This window comes from Pseudophryne corroboree, chromosome 3 (genome assembly GCF_028390025.1).
Source record: "Pseudophryne corroboree isolate aPseCor3 chromosome 3, aPseCor3.hap2, whole genome shotgun sequence".
In the NCBI taxonomy this organism is placed as follows: domain Eukaryota; kingdom Metazoa; phylum Chordata; class Amphibia; order Anura; family Myobatrachidae; genus Pseudophryne; species Pseudophryne corroboree.
The window spans coordinates 485,277,844-485,296,562 of record NC_086446.1 but is presented as its reverse complement, the minus strand read 5'-3'; the positions used below and the strand labels follow the sequence as shown (position 1 = coordinate 485,296,562).

The 18,719-nt window shown below is 45.9% G+C and overlaps 1 protein-coding gene across 3 annotated transcripts in view; it reads right to left on the bottom strand.

Annotated features, from left to right (window-relative positions):
* The window catches only part of ATAD5 (ATPase family AAA domain containing 5), a 359,161-nt gene that overhangs the window by 152,637 nt on the left and 187,805 nt on the right, over positions 1–18,719 (bottom strand). For all 3 annotated transcript variants that reach the window (XM_063960872.1, XM_063960874.1, XM_063960875.1), the window contains exons 6-9: positions 9,029–9,089; positions 8,081–8,256; positions 7,772–7,929; positions 6,911–7,064 (exon numbers count right to left, since the gene is read on the bottom strand). In XM_063960872.1, coding sequence (XP_063816942.1) covers positions 6,911–7,064; positions 7,772–7,929; positions 8,081–8,256; positions 9,029–9,089 — 549 coding nt within the window. The remainder of the gene's footprint in view (positions 1–6,910; positions 7,065–7,771; positions 7,930–8,080; positions 8,257–9,028; positions 9,090–18,719) is intronic.

The following is an 18,719-nucleotide window of genomic DNA, read 5'->3' as shown; positions in this document are numbered from 1 at the left end:
AGACCATCCCCAAATAATTCCTCCCCTTTATAAGGCAAAACTTCCATGTGCCTTTTGGAATCTGCATCTCCAGTCCACTGGCGAGTCCATAAACACCTCCTAGCAGAGATAGATAGTGCACTTACTTTAGATGCCAGCCGGCAGATTTCCCTCTGTGCATCTCTCATGTATAAGACTGAGTCTTTTATATGGTCAATTGTTAACAGGATCGTGTCTCTGTCTAGTGTGTCAATATTTTCTGACAGGTTATCTGACCATGCAGCGGCAGCACTGCACATCCAAGCTGACGCAATTGCTGGTCTGAGTATAATGCCTGAGTGTGTATATACAGACTTCAGGATCGCCTCCTGCCTTCTATCAGCAGGTTCCTTAAGGGCGGCCGTATCCTGGGACGGTAGTGCCACCTTTTTTGACAAACGTGTGAGCGCTTTATCCACCCTCGGGGGTGTTTCCCAACGTAACCTATCCTCTGGCGGGAAAGGGAACGCCATTAGTAATTTCTTAGGAATCACCAATTTCTTATCAGGGGAAGCCCACGCTTCTTCACACACTTCATTTAATTCATCTGACGGGGGAAAAAGTACAGGTAGTTTTTTCTCCCCAAACATAATACCCTTTTTTGTGGTACCTGGATGTAAATCAGAAATATTTAACACCTCTTTCATTGCCTCAATCATGCAGCGAATGGCCTTAACGGGCATTAAATTTGACTCATCGTCGTCGACACTGGCGTCAGTATCCGTGTCGACATCTACTTGTGCCACCTGAGATAACGGGCGTTTTAGAGCCCCTGATGACTTTTGAGACCCTTGGACCGGCACGAGCTGAAGACTCGGCTGTCCCACAGTCGGCATGTCGTCAAATTTTTTATGTAAGGAGTCTATACGTGCACTCATTTCTTGCCATAATACCATCCACTCAGGTGTCTGCCCCGCAGGGGGTGACATCTCTGCTAAAGGCATCTGCTCTCCCTCCACATCATTATCCTCCTCAAACATGTCGACACAGCCGTACCGACACACTCCACACACACAGGGAATGCTCAAATAGAGGACAGGACCCACAAAAGCCCTTTGGGGGGACAGAGTAAGAGTATGCCAGCACACACCAGAGCGCTATATATATACAGGGACTAACTGAGTTATGTCCCTAATAGCTGCTTATACTGTATACAATGCCAATTTAGTGCCCCCCCTCTCTTTTTCCCTCTTACTGTATTGTAGAAATGCAGGGAAGAGCCAGGGAGCTTCCTTCCAGCCGAGCTGTGAGGGAAAAATGGCGCCAGTGTGCTGAGGAGATAGGCTCCGCCCCTTTTTCGCGGCCTATTCTCCCGCTTATTTTGGGATTCTGGCAGGGGTATTTACCTCATATATAGCCCCAGGGGCTATATATTGAGGTATTTTAGCCAGCCAAGGTGTTTTTATTGCTGCCTCAGAGCGCCCCCCCCAGCGCTCTGCACCCTCAGTGACCGGAGTGTGAAGTGTGTATGAGGAGCAATGGCGCACAGCTGCAGTGCTGTGCGCTACCTTGGTGAAGACAGGACGTCTTCATGCCGCCGATTTTCCGGACCATCTTCCTGCTTCAGGCTCTGTAAGGGGGACGGCGGCGCGGCTCCGGGACCGAACATCAAGGCTGGGCCTGCGGTCGATCCCTCTGGAGCTAATGGTGTCCAGTAGCCTAAGAAGCCCAATCCGGCTGCAAGCAGGCGAGTTCGCTTCTTCTCCCCTTAGTCCCTCGCTGCAGTGAGCCTGTTGCCAGCAGGTCTCACTGAAAAAAACAAATTCTAAGACTATAACTTTCTAAGAGCTCAGGAGAGCCCCTAGTGTGCATCCAACCTCGGCCGGGCACGAAATCTAACTGAGGCTTGGAGGTGGGTCATAGTGGCAGGAGCCAGTGCACACCAGGTAGTCTAAGATCTTTCTAGAGTGCCCAGCCTCCTTCGGAGCCCGCTATTCCCCATGGTCCTTACGGTGTTCCCAGCATCCACTAGGACGTTAGAGAAAAATTGTTATATAACAATAACTCAAACAACACAATCACGTCAATGGCGTTCTGGGTAAATGTGCTTTTTTCCAGCAGAAATGACTTGATGGCAACTAAGCCCATATCGTAAGGAATAGAGGTGTATAAGTTAACCACGTCAACGCATATCAGCCAGCTATTAAGTGGCACAGATGGTAGTGCTTCTAATTTACATAAGAAGGTAGTGGTGTCTAACAGGAAGGTAGGTTCATCTTGTATAAGAGGTTGCAATAGTGAATCTAAAAAAGTGGCCACTGTTTGGAAAAGAGAACCACAGGCAGACACAATTGGTCTGCCCGGGGGTGGTGAAAACCCTTTGTGTGTTTTCGGTATTGTATAAATACCGGGGCCAGGGTGGTATGGTGGGAACAGTACCCCCTTGAATTCTTCATTAATGAAACCCGAATCAACTGCCTGTTGAAGAATAGAACACAATTTATCACTGCATGATTTAGTTGGCGCTTTAGTCAATTTCTTATACACCTGTATATCTGATGATAAAATAACAGCTGAAAGAGAAATTTACACCCTTATTGAAAATTTTTTGGCATGTGGCTATAAATCCGAAAAACTGCAGTTTTCTAGACAACACTAGAGTGGGCTACTTTAAATGCACCTGTGTCACCTGTCATGTCATGCTGACTGGTGACCCTTTCTCCCACTGGTAAAATTCTGGTAAAATTTACAAAATCAGACACTATTTTAATTGCAGTTCAACATATGTGATCTACCAGATTTTGTGCCCTTGCGGTCTTTGCTACATAGGCAAGACAATTTGTAAATTCAAGGAACGGATGGGGCAGCATAGGGGAGCTATTAGAGCAGCGTTACAAACGGGTAAGAGCGACCAGCCAGTCGCTAGGCATTGCTGTGAATTTAAACATCCACTCAGCACATTACGGTACAGGACGATTGATACAATACCTGAAAACATCCGGGGTGGCAAAAGGGGACTTCAGTTATTGAGACGGGAGGCTCAATGGATCCATCGCTTAGATGCAATAAGTCCAAGAGGCTTCAATGAAAATGTGGCATATGCGGCATTAAGATAATAGTCTTAAATATTGTTTATTGACATATGACAGTCTTAGCCTTATGATATTCTAATAGCTTGTATGAGATAACGTTACACCATTAGAATAAGAAATGTATAGAGTTATCAGTAAGATTGATACTGTTTGTTATTTATTCTTGAAGGGAAGTGCATTGTGTAACGAAGACTATTTTTTTTGCTAGTGTTGCCACAAGCACTAAAGTGTCCATTTGCAATGTTTTTAGTTGCTATGGTGATGGCATGAGCACAGCTGAGTCGTCGTGTCCAGATGACATCAGTACTGGGCGACTTGTGGGCGGATGCCTAGTCCCGAGCCGCCCGTTTGCAGTTCACATGGTAGTGTGCCGGTATAAAGGTATGTGTGTATTTTTGTACTTTATCCTGGCGAAAATATGAAAATATATTGAAACGTTGACTAGCAGACATTGTCGGCATCATTCATTCTGAGAAGCCGAGTGCTGCGCCGCCGAGAATCGATATAGAATATACATTTCTATCTATATATCTATATATATATAGATATATATCTAGATCTACACACACACACATATATATTTTATATGTATATATATATATATATATATATATATATATATATATATATATATATATATATATATATATATATATATATATATATATATATAAGACACCCCTTATCAGTACCCACTGTGTACTGTAATAGTTGCACAGATCTAATTCACTGCCCGCCGCCCCCCCCCCCCCCCCCCCCCCCGCCCCCCCCTGTGTACAGGCACTGCAGGCAGGAAATGGGTCCGCTCTGAGGAGAAGCTGTGCCCCTTGAAGATGGCGCGACTTCCCACACATTCTTTATACTGGCCTGAGGACTCAGTCGCAAGGCGGGGGATTCCATCCCTTGCTGAGCATCTGAGTACGGAGGATTGTGACGCAGGCCTTGGGATTCAGTCTCCAGTTAGCGTCTGTGACCAGTGTAGAGTATTAAGTCGCTGGCTCAGGACGCCCCTCACAGCACCAACACTGTGTGCCGCTGAGCTTTACCGAAGCGCAGCTGCTCAGAGTTGCGCTCCTACCTTTGTGCCGCAATATCTCGACTCTTCTGATCTTCTGGCTCTGTAAGGGGGTGGCGGCATGCTGCCGGGGTGAGCGATCACCTGTGGCGGGGAACGTTTGATCCCCTCAGGAGCTCAGTGTCCTGTCAGCGGAGATAGTGGCTCAGACCACGCATGGCGGATACTACTCACCCCCCCACTTAGTCCCTCGAAGCAGGGAGGATGTTGCCAGCAGCCTCCCTGTAAAATAAAAAAAACTCTAAAATAAACTTTTACTAAAGAAGCTCTGTAGAGCTCCCCTAGCTGTGACCGACTCCTCCGGGCACATTTTCTAAACTGGGTCTGGTAGGAGGGGAATAGAGGGAGGAGCCAGCCCACACTCAAACTCTTAAAGTGCCAATGGCTCCTAATAGACCCGTCTACCCCATGGTACTAATGTGGACCCCAGCATCCTCTAGGACTTAATAGGGGGGGGGAATTGGTCAATATCATAGCTCTTCAGAGTGAACTGGTATTATTTTAACAAACTTAAAAGTGGGAAGACCCAGGGCTCTGGTGTTGGTAGGGACATTGGCCTGCATGTACTGACAATCTAGGGATTTGGAAAAGTGGAGGTGCTAGCCATCATACATCTGGTATAGTGTATAAAAGGATGAAGAAAAAAAAAAAAAAGCCATAGGTTGCTATAGGCAAATTTACTACTTTTCACTAATTTTGATAAGAAAATAAAAAATTGCATAAGCAGATGTAGAATAGACCGCACGACTGACGTCACTATGACACACTAGCAGGGTAGGTGGAGTTGACAGTTATACTTTTAGCTAACTCAGCCATCGCGCGAAGAGAGGGGGGGTAACTTACCTGGCTACCACATCAGTAGCCACTTTAGCTGGTGAGGTGGCAGTGCAGGGGCCCCTAGTCCCGACTTCCGCAGCTAGTGAAGGGATTTTCCCCAGCGGATAATACTACACTGGAAGTAAGAATTTATTGAGGATTTGGGCGCTTCAAAGTACGGTTCAGCCTGCTGTTATACACGATAGGGTTATCCCAAAAAACCCCAGAAAGAAATACTTTGTGTATGCGAAGAGCTTTGCTTTCCTTTTCCTGTATAGTGCATTCTTTGTGCTTGTGACCTGCAACTAGGCGCTACCACAGAGCAGTCGAACTCTAGTTTATATATAACAGCGGAACCTATTGAACTATATGTTACTTCCAGTTGCGGCAAATTCTGGAGCCTATTTGGACTGCATCAATCCCCTGGAGATCCATGGCGTCACTTCCGGTCATGGACAAACACAGAAGCAGGTAATACTCCCCATTCTCCCCAGGTTACCGGCATCAATGAACAGTTATGTGCTAACCAGGACCTTGAAAAAGTAAATAAGTATCACCTCTGACATTACAGAAACCGGAGATTGGAATTAATACAAGTTCTGGGCACTTACAGTCTGTGAGTGACAGAAACCGGAAGTGACCTTGGTTTCACCTTTATAAGCCATAACTGGGAACACTGCACACATGCCTTGACAAAAGTGACAGGAGTCCCAAAACATTTGGATTAGCAGTGTTTCCAGATTTGTTACATCTTGAAAGGGGTGTAGTACGGTATGCCGGCGCTCGGGCTCCCGGCGACCAGCATACCTGCGCCTGGGAGCCCGACCGCCGGCATACCGACAGTGGGGCGAGCGCAAAGGAGCCCCTTTGCGGGCTCGCTGCACTCGCCACGTTGCGGGCACGGTGGCGCGCCACACTATTTTATTCTCCCTCCAGGGGGGTCGTGGACCCCCACGAGGGAGAATAGCTGTCGGTATGCCGGGTGTCGGGATTCTGGCGTCGGTATACTGAGCGCCGGGATCCCGACATTCGGCATACTGAAAACCACCCCTTGAGAGAAAGGTAAAGCAATTCATCGGTTTCCATTGTTTTTTTTAAAAGATTTTTATATGTCTTCGTAATAAATATCTTTGTATAAGATATTTTGAAGCATATTCTTTCGTGGGAAAGGAATATTCAAGGACAGAGAAACTGTGATATGCTTAGGAACTTGCAAAACCAGTGAGTACCGGTACGCATCATATACTGATTTAAAGATGTCTCTATATTGAACACTGAGTTTTGGTACGCACCATATACCGATATAAAGATACCTTGATATTTCTGTCTTCTTAATATTCATTGTGAGTTTTGGTACGCCATAACGATCATCAGCTCTATAATCAGCACAAATGTAGACTACATATATGTTATGAACGTATTACACATTGTGGTTTTTCATTTCACACATGTACTTGACTCCACTGAGAAACTATCGATGACAACAATACCAACCCCAGAAAAAAATTAGAATTTGGAAGACGCATAAAGAAACCAAGGGAAGTTACCTTTCTTTTACATCTTAATACTTTCAATTTTTCCAGCAGCCAATAGGGAGCGCCAGGTCTACTATACCATCTTTGCATACACAAAAAATACCACACTGGAAGCTGGATGCAGCAGGTGGAGTTTGGTTAGCTGACAGCCTAGTGCTTTTGTAAGCTTCTAGTAACTGCTGGAGTGCCAAATCATATTGCCCTGCAAATAAGCACTCAACTACCCCCCCCTCCACCACCTAATGCCTAAGTCCTAACGGAGGCTCTATACTTATAACAGTGTCAACCAACTAAATACTTTAGGAAATGTTAAAACCATGTAAACTTCGGTTACAGAGAGGGAATAAAAGTGTAATGGACCATCAGGAACATTATACCACACACTACATTACCAAATGAAGCACCGCTGTAGAAGGAACAATAAGACCACAAACCTGACTTATTTGTGCTTTGAAGTGCAAGATAATCACTCTGTTTTTTGAGGAATTGCTTAAAAAATCTTTTAACTGGAAATGGTGGATTATGTGACCGAATCTCTTCTAAAAGAAAGTCTTTGATAACTTCAGAGAACTCTGATCTCTTTGACACCTAAAAACAATAAATACATAAAAAGTTATTATTGAAAATTAACAGCACTTTTTATAAATGTATTTTCACATTTTCTTTACATACATGTCAGCTAAGCATGTTCTGTCAGTTTGCTCAATAGCAGATAATTCCATGACTGAATACTGAATTCACAAACTCCAACTACAGTACATGCTCCCAGATTCAGATTTACCAAAAGTGGGAAATTGCTAGACTTAAACCGGACCTTTGTGAATTTGCCAAGATTAGAGTCTCCGGGATACGGTCGTTAGGTCGACACAACTTAGGTCGACATGCATTAGGGCGACATGGTCAAAAGGGCAACATGAGGTTTTTTTTGTTTTAATTTAATTCTTTAAATTTTTTGATTTTTTCATACTTAACATTCCACGTGACTACAATTGGAACGGTAACCTTGCCCGAATGGACACTGTTCACTAATTGGGGTTCCCCGTCACTTTACGAAGAAAACGACGCCAAAAAAAGTTAAACACAAAACATGTCTACCTTTTGACCTGCCGACCTAGTACATGTCGACCTATTGTCCCTGTCGATCTAATGCATGTCGACCTTCCATGGTCGACCTAATGACCGTCGACCCATACCCGATTCTCCATAGAAGCTAGTCTGAAAATGAATGCCACCCGAGTGTCCTCAGGAAGTAACAGAATCTTGTCATGACAGCAGGACACTCCAAACATACTAACCATGCCAGTATGTTGCTTGACTGCAGATGTAGTGTTTAAGCAGGTGAAGTCACCAATAGAAATCGTAAGCCTCGTAACATCTGCAACATCCGTGCACAACGCAGAGACTTTAGTCAACAGAGGGCAGAGAGGGAAGCCCAAATCCCACATAAAACAACCTGTAGAAATAGATCAATACTCTTGAGACAGTGCTGTGTGCACAATAATAGAGCTATTTATGTGAAACATTACATTCTAATAGACATTATGATGTACATAACGAAAACAAGTCTTCTAGTTTACGCAAGAAGCGATGAAAAGAATACTTACCATCTTTCTGTTGTACATGGATGGCTGTCTGGAAGGAACAATTGGAAAAATACGCTTCCCTCAGAGCAGTATTTTTCGCAATGTGTCGCTTTAAAGAATCTGGTAACCCGCTCTGTAGAAATTCTCGTTTTGCTTTAAACTGCTCATCATCCTGAGAATTCTCAGACACCTCAGAGCTGAAACAGCATCAGTTTGTTTAGACTCAAAGAACAAGTCAAGGTGAACAATGCAGCAGACATTATTTCCAGAAACACTGCAGAGAGGACAAAACATTATACAAACCCTTGCACGGAGATCTACTGTAACACAATGAGTAGGGAAAAGGTACCACAAAATGTTAGCAGCTAAAGAGAAAGGTGCCGAGACATGAGAGGGATTAAGTAGAACAGCAAAAGAAAAGCAGTGCAAAATGGGAAAACATTAGTAATTGCACAGTAAAAAAGCATTAACAAAGAAAAACTGTGGGCCAAATAGCTAGAACAATTGTTGTGTCTATTACAAGAAAGAATGTTCCGCAGCAGCACTTACTTAATGTACGACAACAGTACTGAGACTGGAGGGAGGGAGGTTCAGGGGAGGAAAAATGACTTCATAGAAAGGGTAGTGGACAAGTGGAATAGCCTCCCATCAGAAGTGGTAGAGGTTAAGACAGTAGAGTCATTTAAACATGCATGGGATAGACATAAGGAAATTCTTACAAAGAAATAAGGATCAAATAAGGTTTGAGATAAAAATACGAGGCAGGTTAGGTGGGCCAAGTGGTTCTGGTCTGCCGTCAAATTCTAAGTTTTTAACAGCATTTTCTTAGATTTGAGAGTTGCAGTAGAAATGTAATAGTAGATCATGGCAAAATAAATTAGATCTAATGGATGTAACTACTAAACTGTCTCTAAGTGTTAGATTTCGAACCTTCCCAGAGAGAAATAAGAACTCAATGTTTCTACTCACCCATCATCAATCATGATAACACTACATTTGTCCATCTTTTTCTTAAGATCTTTTCTTTGGCCTTTAGTTAAAAAAAAATAATTAAAAAAAATGATATATATATAGATATATATAGAGATATATATATATATATACACATACATACATACACACACATATATATATATATATATATATATATATATTAAAGTTAAGTAAACAACTGCAATTTATGGAAAGACCTCATTACTATATATCTACCTTTGTTTCATTGCAGAAAATGTGACAGGGTCAGGGTCCAAAAGTCAGATGATATTTGGAACCGAAAATACTTATTACCAAGTCAGCACATACATCTAAAAGCATAGTACAGGTTAAGTATCCCATATCCAAATATTCCGAAATACGGAATATTCCGAAATACGGACTTTTTTTGAGTGAGAGTCAGATAGTGAAACCTTTGTTTTTTGATGGCTCAATGTACACAAACATTGTTTAATACACAAAAGTTATTAAAAATATTGTATTAAATGTCCTTCAGGCTGTGTGTATAAGGTGTATATGAAACAAATTAATTGTGTGAATGTAGACACACTTTGTTTAATGCACAAAGTTATAAAAATATTGGCTAAAATTACCTTCAGGCTGTGTGTATAGGGTGTATATGTAACATAAATGCATTCTGTGCTTAGATTTAGGTCCCATCACCATGATATCTCATAGTATGCAATTATTCCAAAATACGGAAAAATCCGATATCCAAAATACCTCTGGTCCCAAGCATTTTGGATAAGGGATACTCAACCTGTATATTGGATCCCACATTGCTACACCAGACTGTCTATACTGAGTCCAGGGATTGTTACGGACAGCACTGTGGAAGCTATTGCTCCATCTAAGCCAAAACTAGCAGACCAGTGTCCATCAACACACATTCAAATGGTTAACACTAGAAAATAAGATTTTACTTACCGATAAATCTATTTCTCGGAGTCCGTAGTGGATGCTGGGGTTCCTGAAAGGACCAAGGGGGGAATAGCGGCTCCGCAGGAGACAGGGCACAAAAAGTAAAGCTTTTCCGATCAGGTGGTGTGCACTGGCTCCTCCCCCTATGACCCTCCTCCAGACTCCAGTTAGGTACTGTGCCCGGACGAGCGTACACAATAAGGGAGGATTTTGAATCCCGGGTAAGACTCATACCAGCCACACCAATCACACCGTACAACTTGTGATCTAAACCCAGTTAACAGTATGATAACAGCGGAGCCTCTGAAAGATGGCTTCCTTCAACAATAACCCGAATTAGTTAACAATAACTATGTACAATTTATGCAGATAATCCGCACTTGGGATGGGCGCCCAGCATCCACTACGGACTCCGAGAAATAGATTTATCGGTAAGTAAAATCTTATTTTCTCTATCGTCCTAGTGGATGCTGGGGTTCCTGAAAGGACCATGGGGATTATACCAAAGCTCCCAAACGGGCGGGAGAGTGCGGATGACTCTGCAGCACCGAATGAGAGAACTCCAGGTCCTCCTTAGCCAGAGTATCAAATTTGTAAAATTTTACAAACGTGTTCTCCCCTGACCACGTAGCTGCTCGGCAAAGTTGTAATGCCGAGACCCCTCGGGCAGCCGCCCAAGATGAGCCCACCTTCCTTGTGGAGTGGGCCTTTACAGATTTAGGCTGTGGCAAGCCTGCCACAGAATGTGCAAGTTGGATTGTGCTACAGATCCAACGAGCAATCGTCTGCTTAGACGCAGGAGCACCCATCTTGTTGGGTGCATACAATATAAACAACGAGTCAGATTTTCTGACTCCAGCTGTCCTTGCAATATATATTTTTAATGCTCTGACAACGTCCAGTAACTTGGAGTCCTCCAAGTCACTTGTAGCCGCAGGCACTACAATAGGCTGGTTCAGATGAAATGCTGACACCACCTTAGGGAGAAAATGCGGACGAGTCCGCAGTTCTGCCCTGTCCGAATGGAAAATCAGATATGGGCTTTTGTAAGATAAAGCTGCCAATTCTGACACTCTCCTGGCAGAAGCCAGGGCTAGAAGCATGGTCACTTTCCATGTGAGATATTTCAAATCCACCTTTTTTAGTGGTTCAAACCAATGAGATTTTAGGAAGTCCAAAACCACATTGAGATCCCACGGTGCCACTGGAGGCACCACAGGAGGCTGTATATGCAGCACTCCCTTAACAAAGGTCTGGACTTCAGGGACTGAAGCCAATTCTTTTTGAAAGAAAATCGACAGGGCCGAAATTTGAACCTTAATAGATCCCAATTTGAGACCCATTGACAATCCTGATTGCAGGAAATGTAGGAATCGACCCAGTTGAAATTCCTCCGTCGGAGCACTCCGATCTTCGCACCACGCAACATATTTTCGCCAAATTCGGTGATAATGTTGCACGGTTACTTCCTTCCTTGCTTTAATCAAAGTAGGAATGACTTCTTCCGGCATGCCTCTTTCCTTTAGGATCCGGCGTTCAACCGCCATGCCGTCAAACGCAGCCGCGGTAAGTCTTGAAACAGACAGGGACCCTGCTGAAGCAAGTCCCTCCTTAGAGGTAGAGGCCACGGATCTTCCGTGATCATCTCTTGAAGTTCCGGGTACCAAGTCCTCCTTGGCCAATCCGGAACCACTAGTATCGTTCTTACGCCTCTTTGCCGTATAATTCTCAATACTTTTGGTATGAGAGGCAGAGGAGGAAACACATACACCGACTGGTACACCCAAGGCGTTACCAGCGCGTCCACAGCTATTGCCTGCGGATCTCTTGACCTGGCGCAATACCTGTCCAGTTTTTTGTTGAGGCGAGACGCCATCATGTCCACCATTGGTCTTTCCCAACGGGTTACCAGCATGTGGAAGACTTCTGGATGAAGTCCCCACTCTCCCGGGTGAAGATCGTGTCTGCTGAGGAAGTCTGCTTCCCAGTTGTCCACTCCCGGGATGAACACTGCTGACAGTGCTATCACATGATTCTCTGCCCAGCGAAGAATCCTTGCAGCTTCTGCCATTGCCCTCCTGCTTCTTGTGCCGCCCTGTCTGTTCACATGGGCGACTGCCGTGATGTTGTCCGACTGGATCAATACCGGTTTTCCCTGAAGCAGAGGTTCTGCCTGGTTTAGAGCATTGTATATTGCTCTTAGTTCCAGAATGTTTATGTGAAGAGACGTTTCCAGGCTCGTCCATACTCCCTGGAAGTTTCTTCCTTGTGTGACTGCTCCCCAGCCTCTCAGGCTGGCGTCCGTGGTCACCAGGATCCAATCCTGTATGCCGAATCTGCGGCCCTCCAATAGATGAGCACTCTGCAACCACCACAGAAGAGACACCCTTGTCCTTGGAGACAGGGTTATCCGTAGGTGCATCTGAAGATGCGACCCTGACCATTTGTCCAACAGATCCCTTTGGAAAATTCTTGCGTGGAATCTGCCGAATGGAATCGCTTCGTAAGAAGCCACCATTTTTCCCAGGACTCTTGTGCATTGATGTACAGACACCTTTCCTGGTTTTAGGAGGTTCCTGACAAGCTCGGATAACTCCTTGGCTTTTTCCTCCGGGAGAAAAACCTTTTTCTGAACCGTGTCCAGAATCATCCCTAGGAACAGCAGACGAGTTGTCGGCATTAACTGGGATTTTGGAATATTCAGAATCCACCCGTGCTGTTTTAGCACTTCTTGAGACAGTGCTAATCCCATCTCTAGCTGTTCTCTGGACCTCGCCCTTATTAGGAGATCGTCCAAGTATGGGATAATTAATACGCCTTTTCTTCGAAGAAGAATCATCATCTCGGCCATTACCTTTGTAAAGATCCGAGGTGCCGTGGACAATCCGAACGGCAGCGTCTGAAACTGATAGTGACAGTTTTGTACAACGAACCTGAGGTACCCCTGGTGTGAGGGGTAAATTGGAACGTGGAGATACGCATCCTTGATGTCCAAGGATACCATAAAGTCCCCCTCTTCCAGGTTCGCTATCACTGCTCTGAGTGACTCCATTTTGAACTTGAACTTCTTTATGTACAGGTTCAAGGACTTCAGATTTAGAATAGGCCTTACCGAGCCATCCGGCTTCGGTACCACAAAAAGAGTGGAATAATACCCCTTCCCTTGTTGCAGAAGAGGTACCTTGACTATCACCTGCTGAGAGTACAGCTTGTGAATGGCTTCCAACACCGTCTCCCTTTCGGAGGGGGACGTTGGTAAAGCAGACCTCAGGAAACGGCGAGGTGGATCTGTCTCTAATTCCAACCTGTATCCCTGAGATATTATCTGCAGGATCCAGGGATCTACTTGCGAGTGAGCCCACTGCGCGCTGTAATTTTTGAGACGACCGCCCACCGTCCCCGAGTCCGCTTGAGAAGCCCCAGCGTCATGCTGAGGCTTTTGTAGAAGCCGGGGAGGGCTTCTGATCCTGGGAAGGAGCTGCGTGTTGCTGTCTCTTCCCTCGACCTTTGCCTCGTGGCAAATATGAATAGCCCTTTGCTCTCTTATTTTTAAAGGAACGAAAGGGCTGCGGTTGAAAAGTCGGTGCCTTTTTCTGTTGGGGAGTGACTTGAGGTAGAAAGGTGGATTTCCCGGCTGTAGCCGTGGCCACCAAATCTGATAGACCGACTCCAAATAACTCCTCCCCCTTATACGGCAAAACTTCCATATGCCGTTTTGAATCCGCATCGCCTGTCCACTGTCGCGTCCATAAAGCTCTTCTGGCCGAAATGGACATAGCACTTACCCGTGATGCCAGTGTGCATATATCCCTCTGTGCATCACGCATATAAAGAAATGCATCCTTTATTTGTTCTAACGACAGTAAAATATTGTCCCTGTCCAGGGTATCAATATTTTCAATCAGGGATTCTGACCAAACTACCCCCGCACTGCCCATCCAGGCAGTTGCTACAGCTGGTCGTAGTATAACACCTGCATGTGTGTATATACTTTTTTGGATATTTTCCATCCTCCTATCTGATGGATCTTTAAGTGCGGCCGTCTCAGGAGAGGGTAACGCCACTTGTTTAGATAAGCGTGTTAGCGCCTTGTCCACCCTAGGAGGTGTTTCCCAGCGCTCCCTAACCTCTGGCGGGAAAGGGTATAATGCCAATAATTTCTTTGAAATTATCAGCTTTTTATCAGGGGCAACCCACGCTTCATTACACACGTCATTTAGTTCTTCTGATTCAGGAAAAACTATAGGTAGTTTTTTCATACCCCACATAATACCCTGTTTAGTGGTACCTGTAGTATCAGCTAAATGTAACGCCTCCTTCATTGCCAAAATCATATAACGTGTGGCCCTACTGGAAAATACGGTTGATTCGTCACCGTCACCACTGGAGTCATCGCCTGTGTCTGGGTCTGTGTCGACCGACTGAGGCAAAGGGCGTTTCACAGCCCCTGACGGTGTTTGAGTCGCCTGGACAGGCACTAATTGATTGTCCGGCCGTCTCATGTCGTCAAACGACTGCTTTAGCGTGTTGACACTATCCCGTAGTTCCATAAATAAAGGCATCCATTCTGGTGTCGACCCCCTAGGAGGTGACATCCCCATATTTGGCAATTGCTCCGCCTCCACACCAATATCGTCCTCATACATGTCGACACACACGTACCGACACACAGCAGACACACAGGGAATGCTCCTAATGAAGACAGGACCCACTAGCCCTTTGGGGAGACAGAGGGAGAGTTTGCCAGCACACACCAAAAGCGCTATATATATATCAGGGATAGCCTTATAATAAGTGCTCCCCTATAGCTGCTTTGTTATATAAAAATATCGCCATAAATTTGCCCCCCCTCTCTGTTTTACCCTGTTTCTGTAGTGCAGTGCAGGGGAGAGACCTGGGAGCCGTCCTGACCAGCGGAGCTGTGAGAGGAAATGGCGCCGTGTGCTGAGGAGATAGGCCCCGCCCCTTTTCCGGCGGGCTCGTCTCCCGCTATTTTGAGAAATCAGGCAGGGGTTAAATATCTCCATATAGCCTCTAGGGCTATATGTGAGGTATTTTTAGCCTTTATAGGTACTCATTTGCCTCCCAGGGCGCCCCCCTCCCAGCGCCCTGCACCCTCAGTGACTGCCGTGTGAAGTGTGCTGAGAGGAAAATGGCGCACAGCTGCAGTGCTGTGCGCTACCTTTAGAAGACTGCAGGAGTCTTCAGCCGCCGATTCTGGACCTCTTCTGTCTTCAGCATCTGCAAGGGGGCCGGCGGCGCGGCTCCGGTGACCATCCAGGCTGTACCTGTGATCGTCCCTCTGGAGCTTGATGTCCAGTAGCCAAGAAGCCAATCCATCCTGCACGCAGGTGAGTTGACTCCTTCTCCCCTCAGTCCCTCGCTGCAGTGATCCTGTTGCCAGCAGGAATCACTGTAACATAAAAAACCTAGCTAAACTTTCTCTAAGCAGCTCTTTAGGAGAGCCACCTAGATTGCACCCTTCTCGGCCGGGCACAAAAATCTAACTGGAGTCTGGAGGAGGGTCATAGGGGGAGGAGCCAGTGCACACCACCTGATCGGAAAAGCTTTACTTTTTGTGCCCTGTCTCCTGCGGAGCCGCTATTCCCCCCTTGGTCCTTTCAGGAACCCCAGCATCCACTAGGACGATAGAGAAAGATAGATGAACAGCGGGAGGAATGTGCCATTACCAAGCATATCATCTCTAAACCGGTGGTTCACACAGAAGCAATGCAGGATACCCTGCACAATTCTGGTGAGAGAATGACAAAGCTTAAGCAACAAGCTTAACAACTGAAGGAAAAAAAAATAAAAAATAAAAAAACCAAAACCTGCATTTTTGTACTCACCATAAAAAAAAAAAAAAAGAATTTACTTACCGATAATTCTATTTCTCATAGTCCGTAGTGGATGCTGGGACTCCGTAAGTACCATGGGGAATAGCGGCTCCGCAGGAGACTGGGCACAAAAGTAAAAGCTTGAACTAGCTGATGTGCACTGGCTCCTCCCCCTATGACCCTCCTCCAAGCCTCAGTTAGGATACTGTGCCCGGACGAGCGTACATAATAAGGAAGGATCTTGAATCCCGGGTAAGACTCATACCAGCCACACCAATCACACCGTACAACCTGTGATCTGAACCCAGTTAACAGTATGATAAACGAAGGAGCCTCTGAAAAGATGGCTCACAACAATAATAACCCGAATTTTGTAACAATAACTATATACAAGTATTGCAGACAATCCGCACTTGGGATGGGCGCCCAGCATCCACTACGGACTATGAGAAATAGAATTATCGGTAAGTAAATTCTTATTTTCTCTAACGTCCTAAGTGGATGCTGGGACTCCGTAAGGACCATGGGGATTATACCAAAGCTCCCAAACGGGCGGGAGAGTGCGGATGACTCTGCAGCACCGAATGAGAGAACTCCAGGTCCTCCTCAGCCAGGGTATCAAATTTGTAGAATTTAGCAAACGTGTTTGCCCCTGACCATGTAGCTGCTCGGCAAAGTTGTAAAGCCGAGACCCCTCGGGCAGCCGCCCAAGATGAGCCCACCTTCCTTGTGGAATGGGCTTTTACAGATTTTGGCTGTGGCAGGCCTGCCACAGAATGTGCAAGCTGAATTGTACTACAAATCAAACGAGCAATCGTCTGCTTAGAAGCAGGAGCACCCAGCTTGTTGGGTGCATACAGGATAAACAGCGAGTCAGATTTCCTGACTCCAGCCGTCCTGGAAATATATATTTTCAGGGCCCTGACTACGTCCAGTAACTTGGAGTCCTCCAAGTCCCTAGTAGCCGCAGGCACCACAATAGGCTGGTTCACGTGAAACGCTGAAACCACCTTTGGGAGAAATTGAGGACGAGTCCTCAATTCTGCCCTATCCGTGTGATAAAACAGGTAAGGGCTTTTATAAGATAAAGCCGCCAATTCTGAGACACGCCTGGCTGAAGCCAGAGCTAACAGCATTACCACCTTCCATGTGAGATATTTTAATTCCACAGTGGTGAGTGGTTCAAACCAATGTGATTTTAGGAACCCCAAAACCACATTGAGATCCCAAGGTGCCACCGGGGGCACAAAAGGAGGCTGTATATGCAGTACCCCTTTGACAAACGTCTGGACTTCAGGCACTGAAGCCAGTTCTTTTTGGAAGAAAATCGACAGGGCCGAAATTTGAACCTTAATGGACCCTAATTTTAGGCCCATAGACAGTCCTGTTTGCAGGAAATGTAGGAAGCGACCCAGTTGAAATTCCTCTGTAGGGGCCTCTTTGGCCTCACACCACGCAACATATTTTCGCCAAATGCGGTGATAATGTTTTGCGGTTACATCCTTCCTGGCCTTTATCAGGGTAGGGATGACTTCTTCTGGAATGCCTTTTTCCTTCAGGATCCGGCGTTCAACCGCCATGCCGTCAAACGCAGCCGCGGTAAGTCTTGGAACAGACAAGGCCCCTGCTGGAGCAGGTCCTTTCTTAGAGGTAGAGGCCACGGTTCCTCCGTGAGCATCTCTTGAAGTTCCGGGTACCAAGTCCTTCTTGGCCAATCCGGAACCACGAGTATAGTTCTTACTCCTCTCCTTTTTATGATTCTCAGTACTTTTGGTATGAGAGGCAGAGGAGGGAACACATACACTGACTGGTACACCCATGGTGTTACCAGAGCGTCCACCGCTATTGCCTGAGGGTCCCTTGACCTGGCGCAATATCTGTCTAGTTTTTTGTTGAGACGGGACGCCATCATGTCCACCTTTGGTTTTTCCCAACGGTTTACCATCTCTTGGAAGACTTCTGGATGAAGTCCCCACTCCCCCGGGTGAAGGTCGTGTCTGCTGAGGAAGTCCGCTTCCCAGTTGTCCACACCCGGAATGAACACTGCTGACAGTGCTATCACATGATTCTCCGCCCAGCGAAGAATCCTTGCAGCTTCTGCCATCGCCCTCCTGCTTCTCGTGCCGCCCTGTCTGTTTACGTGGGCGACTGACGTGATGTTGTCCGATTGGATCAATACCGCCTGACCCTGAAGCAGGGGTTTTGCTTGACTTAGGGCATTGTAAATGGCCCTTAGTTCCAGAATGTTTATATGAAGAGATGTTTCCATGCTTGACCACAAGCCCTGGAAATTTCGTCCCTGTGTGACTGCTCCCCAGCCTCTCAGGCTGGCATCCGTGGTCACCAGGATCCAATCCTGAATGCCGAATCTGCGGCCCTCTAGTAGATGAGCACTCTGCAGCCACCACAGAAGAGACACCCTTGTCCTTGGCGACAGGGTTATCCGCTGATGCATCTGAAGATGCGATCCGGACCATTTGTCCAGAAGATCCCACTGAAACGTTCTTGCATGGAATCTTCCGAATGGAATCGCTTCGTAAGAAGCCACCATTTTTCCCAGGACCCTCGTGCACTGATGCACTGACACCTGGCCTGGTTTTAGGAGATTCCTGACTAGCTCGGATAACTCCCTGGCCTTTTCCTCTGGGAGAAACACCTTTTTCTGGACTGTGTTGGAATCAGCTGCGATTTTGGAATATTTAGAATCCACCCGTGCTGACGTAACACTAACTGAGATAGTGCTACTCCGACTTCTAACTGTTCCCTGGACCTTGCCCTTATCAGGAGATCGTCCAAGTAAGGGATAATTAAAACGCCTTTTCTTCGAAGAAGAATCATCATTTCGGCCATTACCTTGGTAAAGACCCGAGGTGCCGTGGACAACCCAAACGGCAGCGTCTGAAACTGAT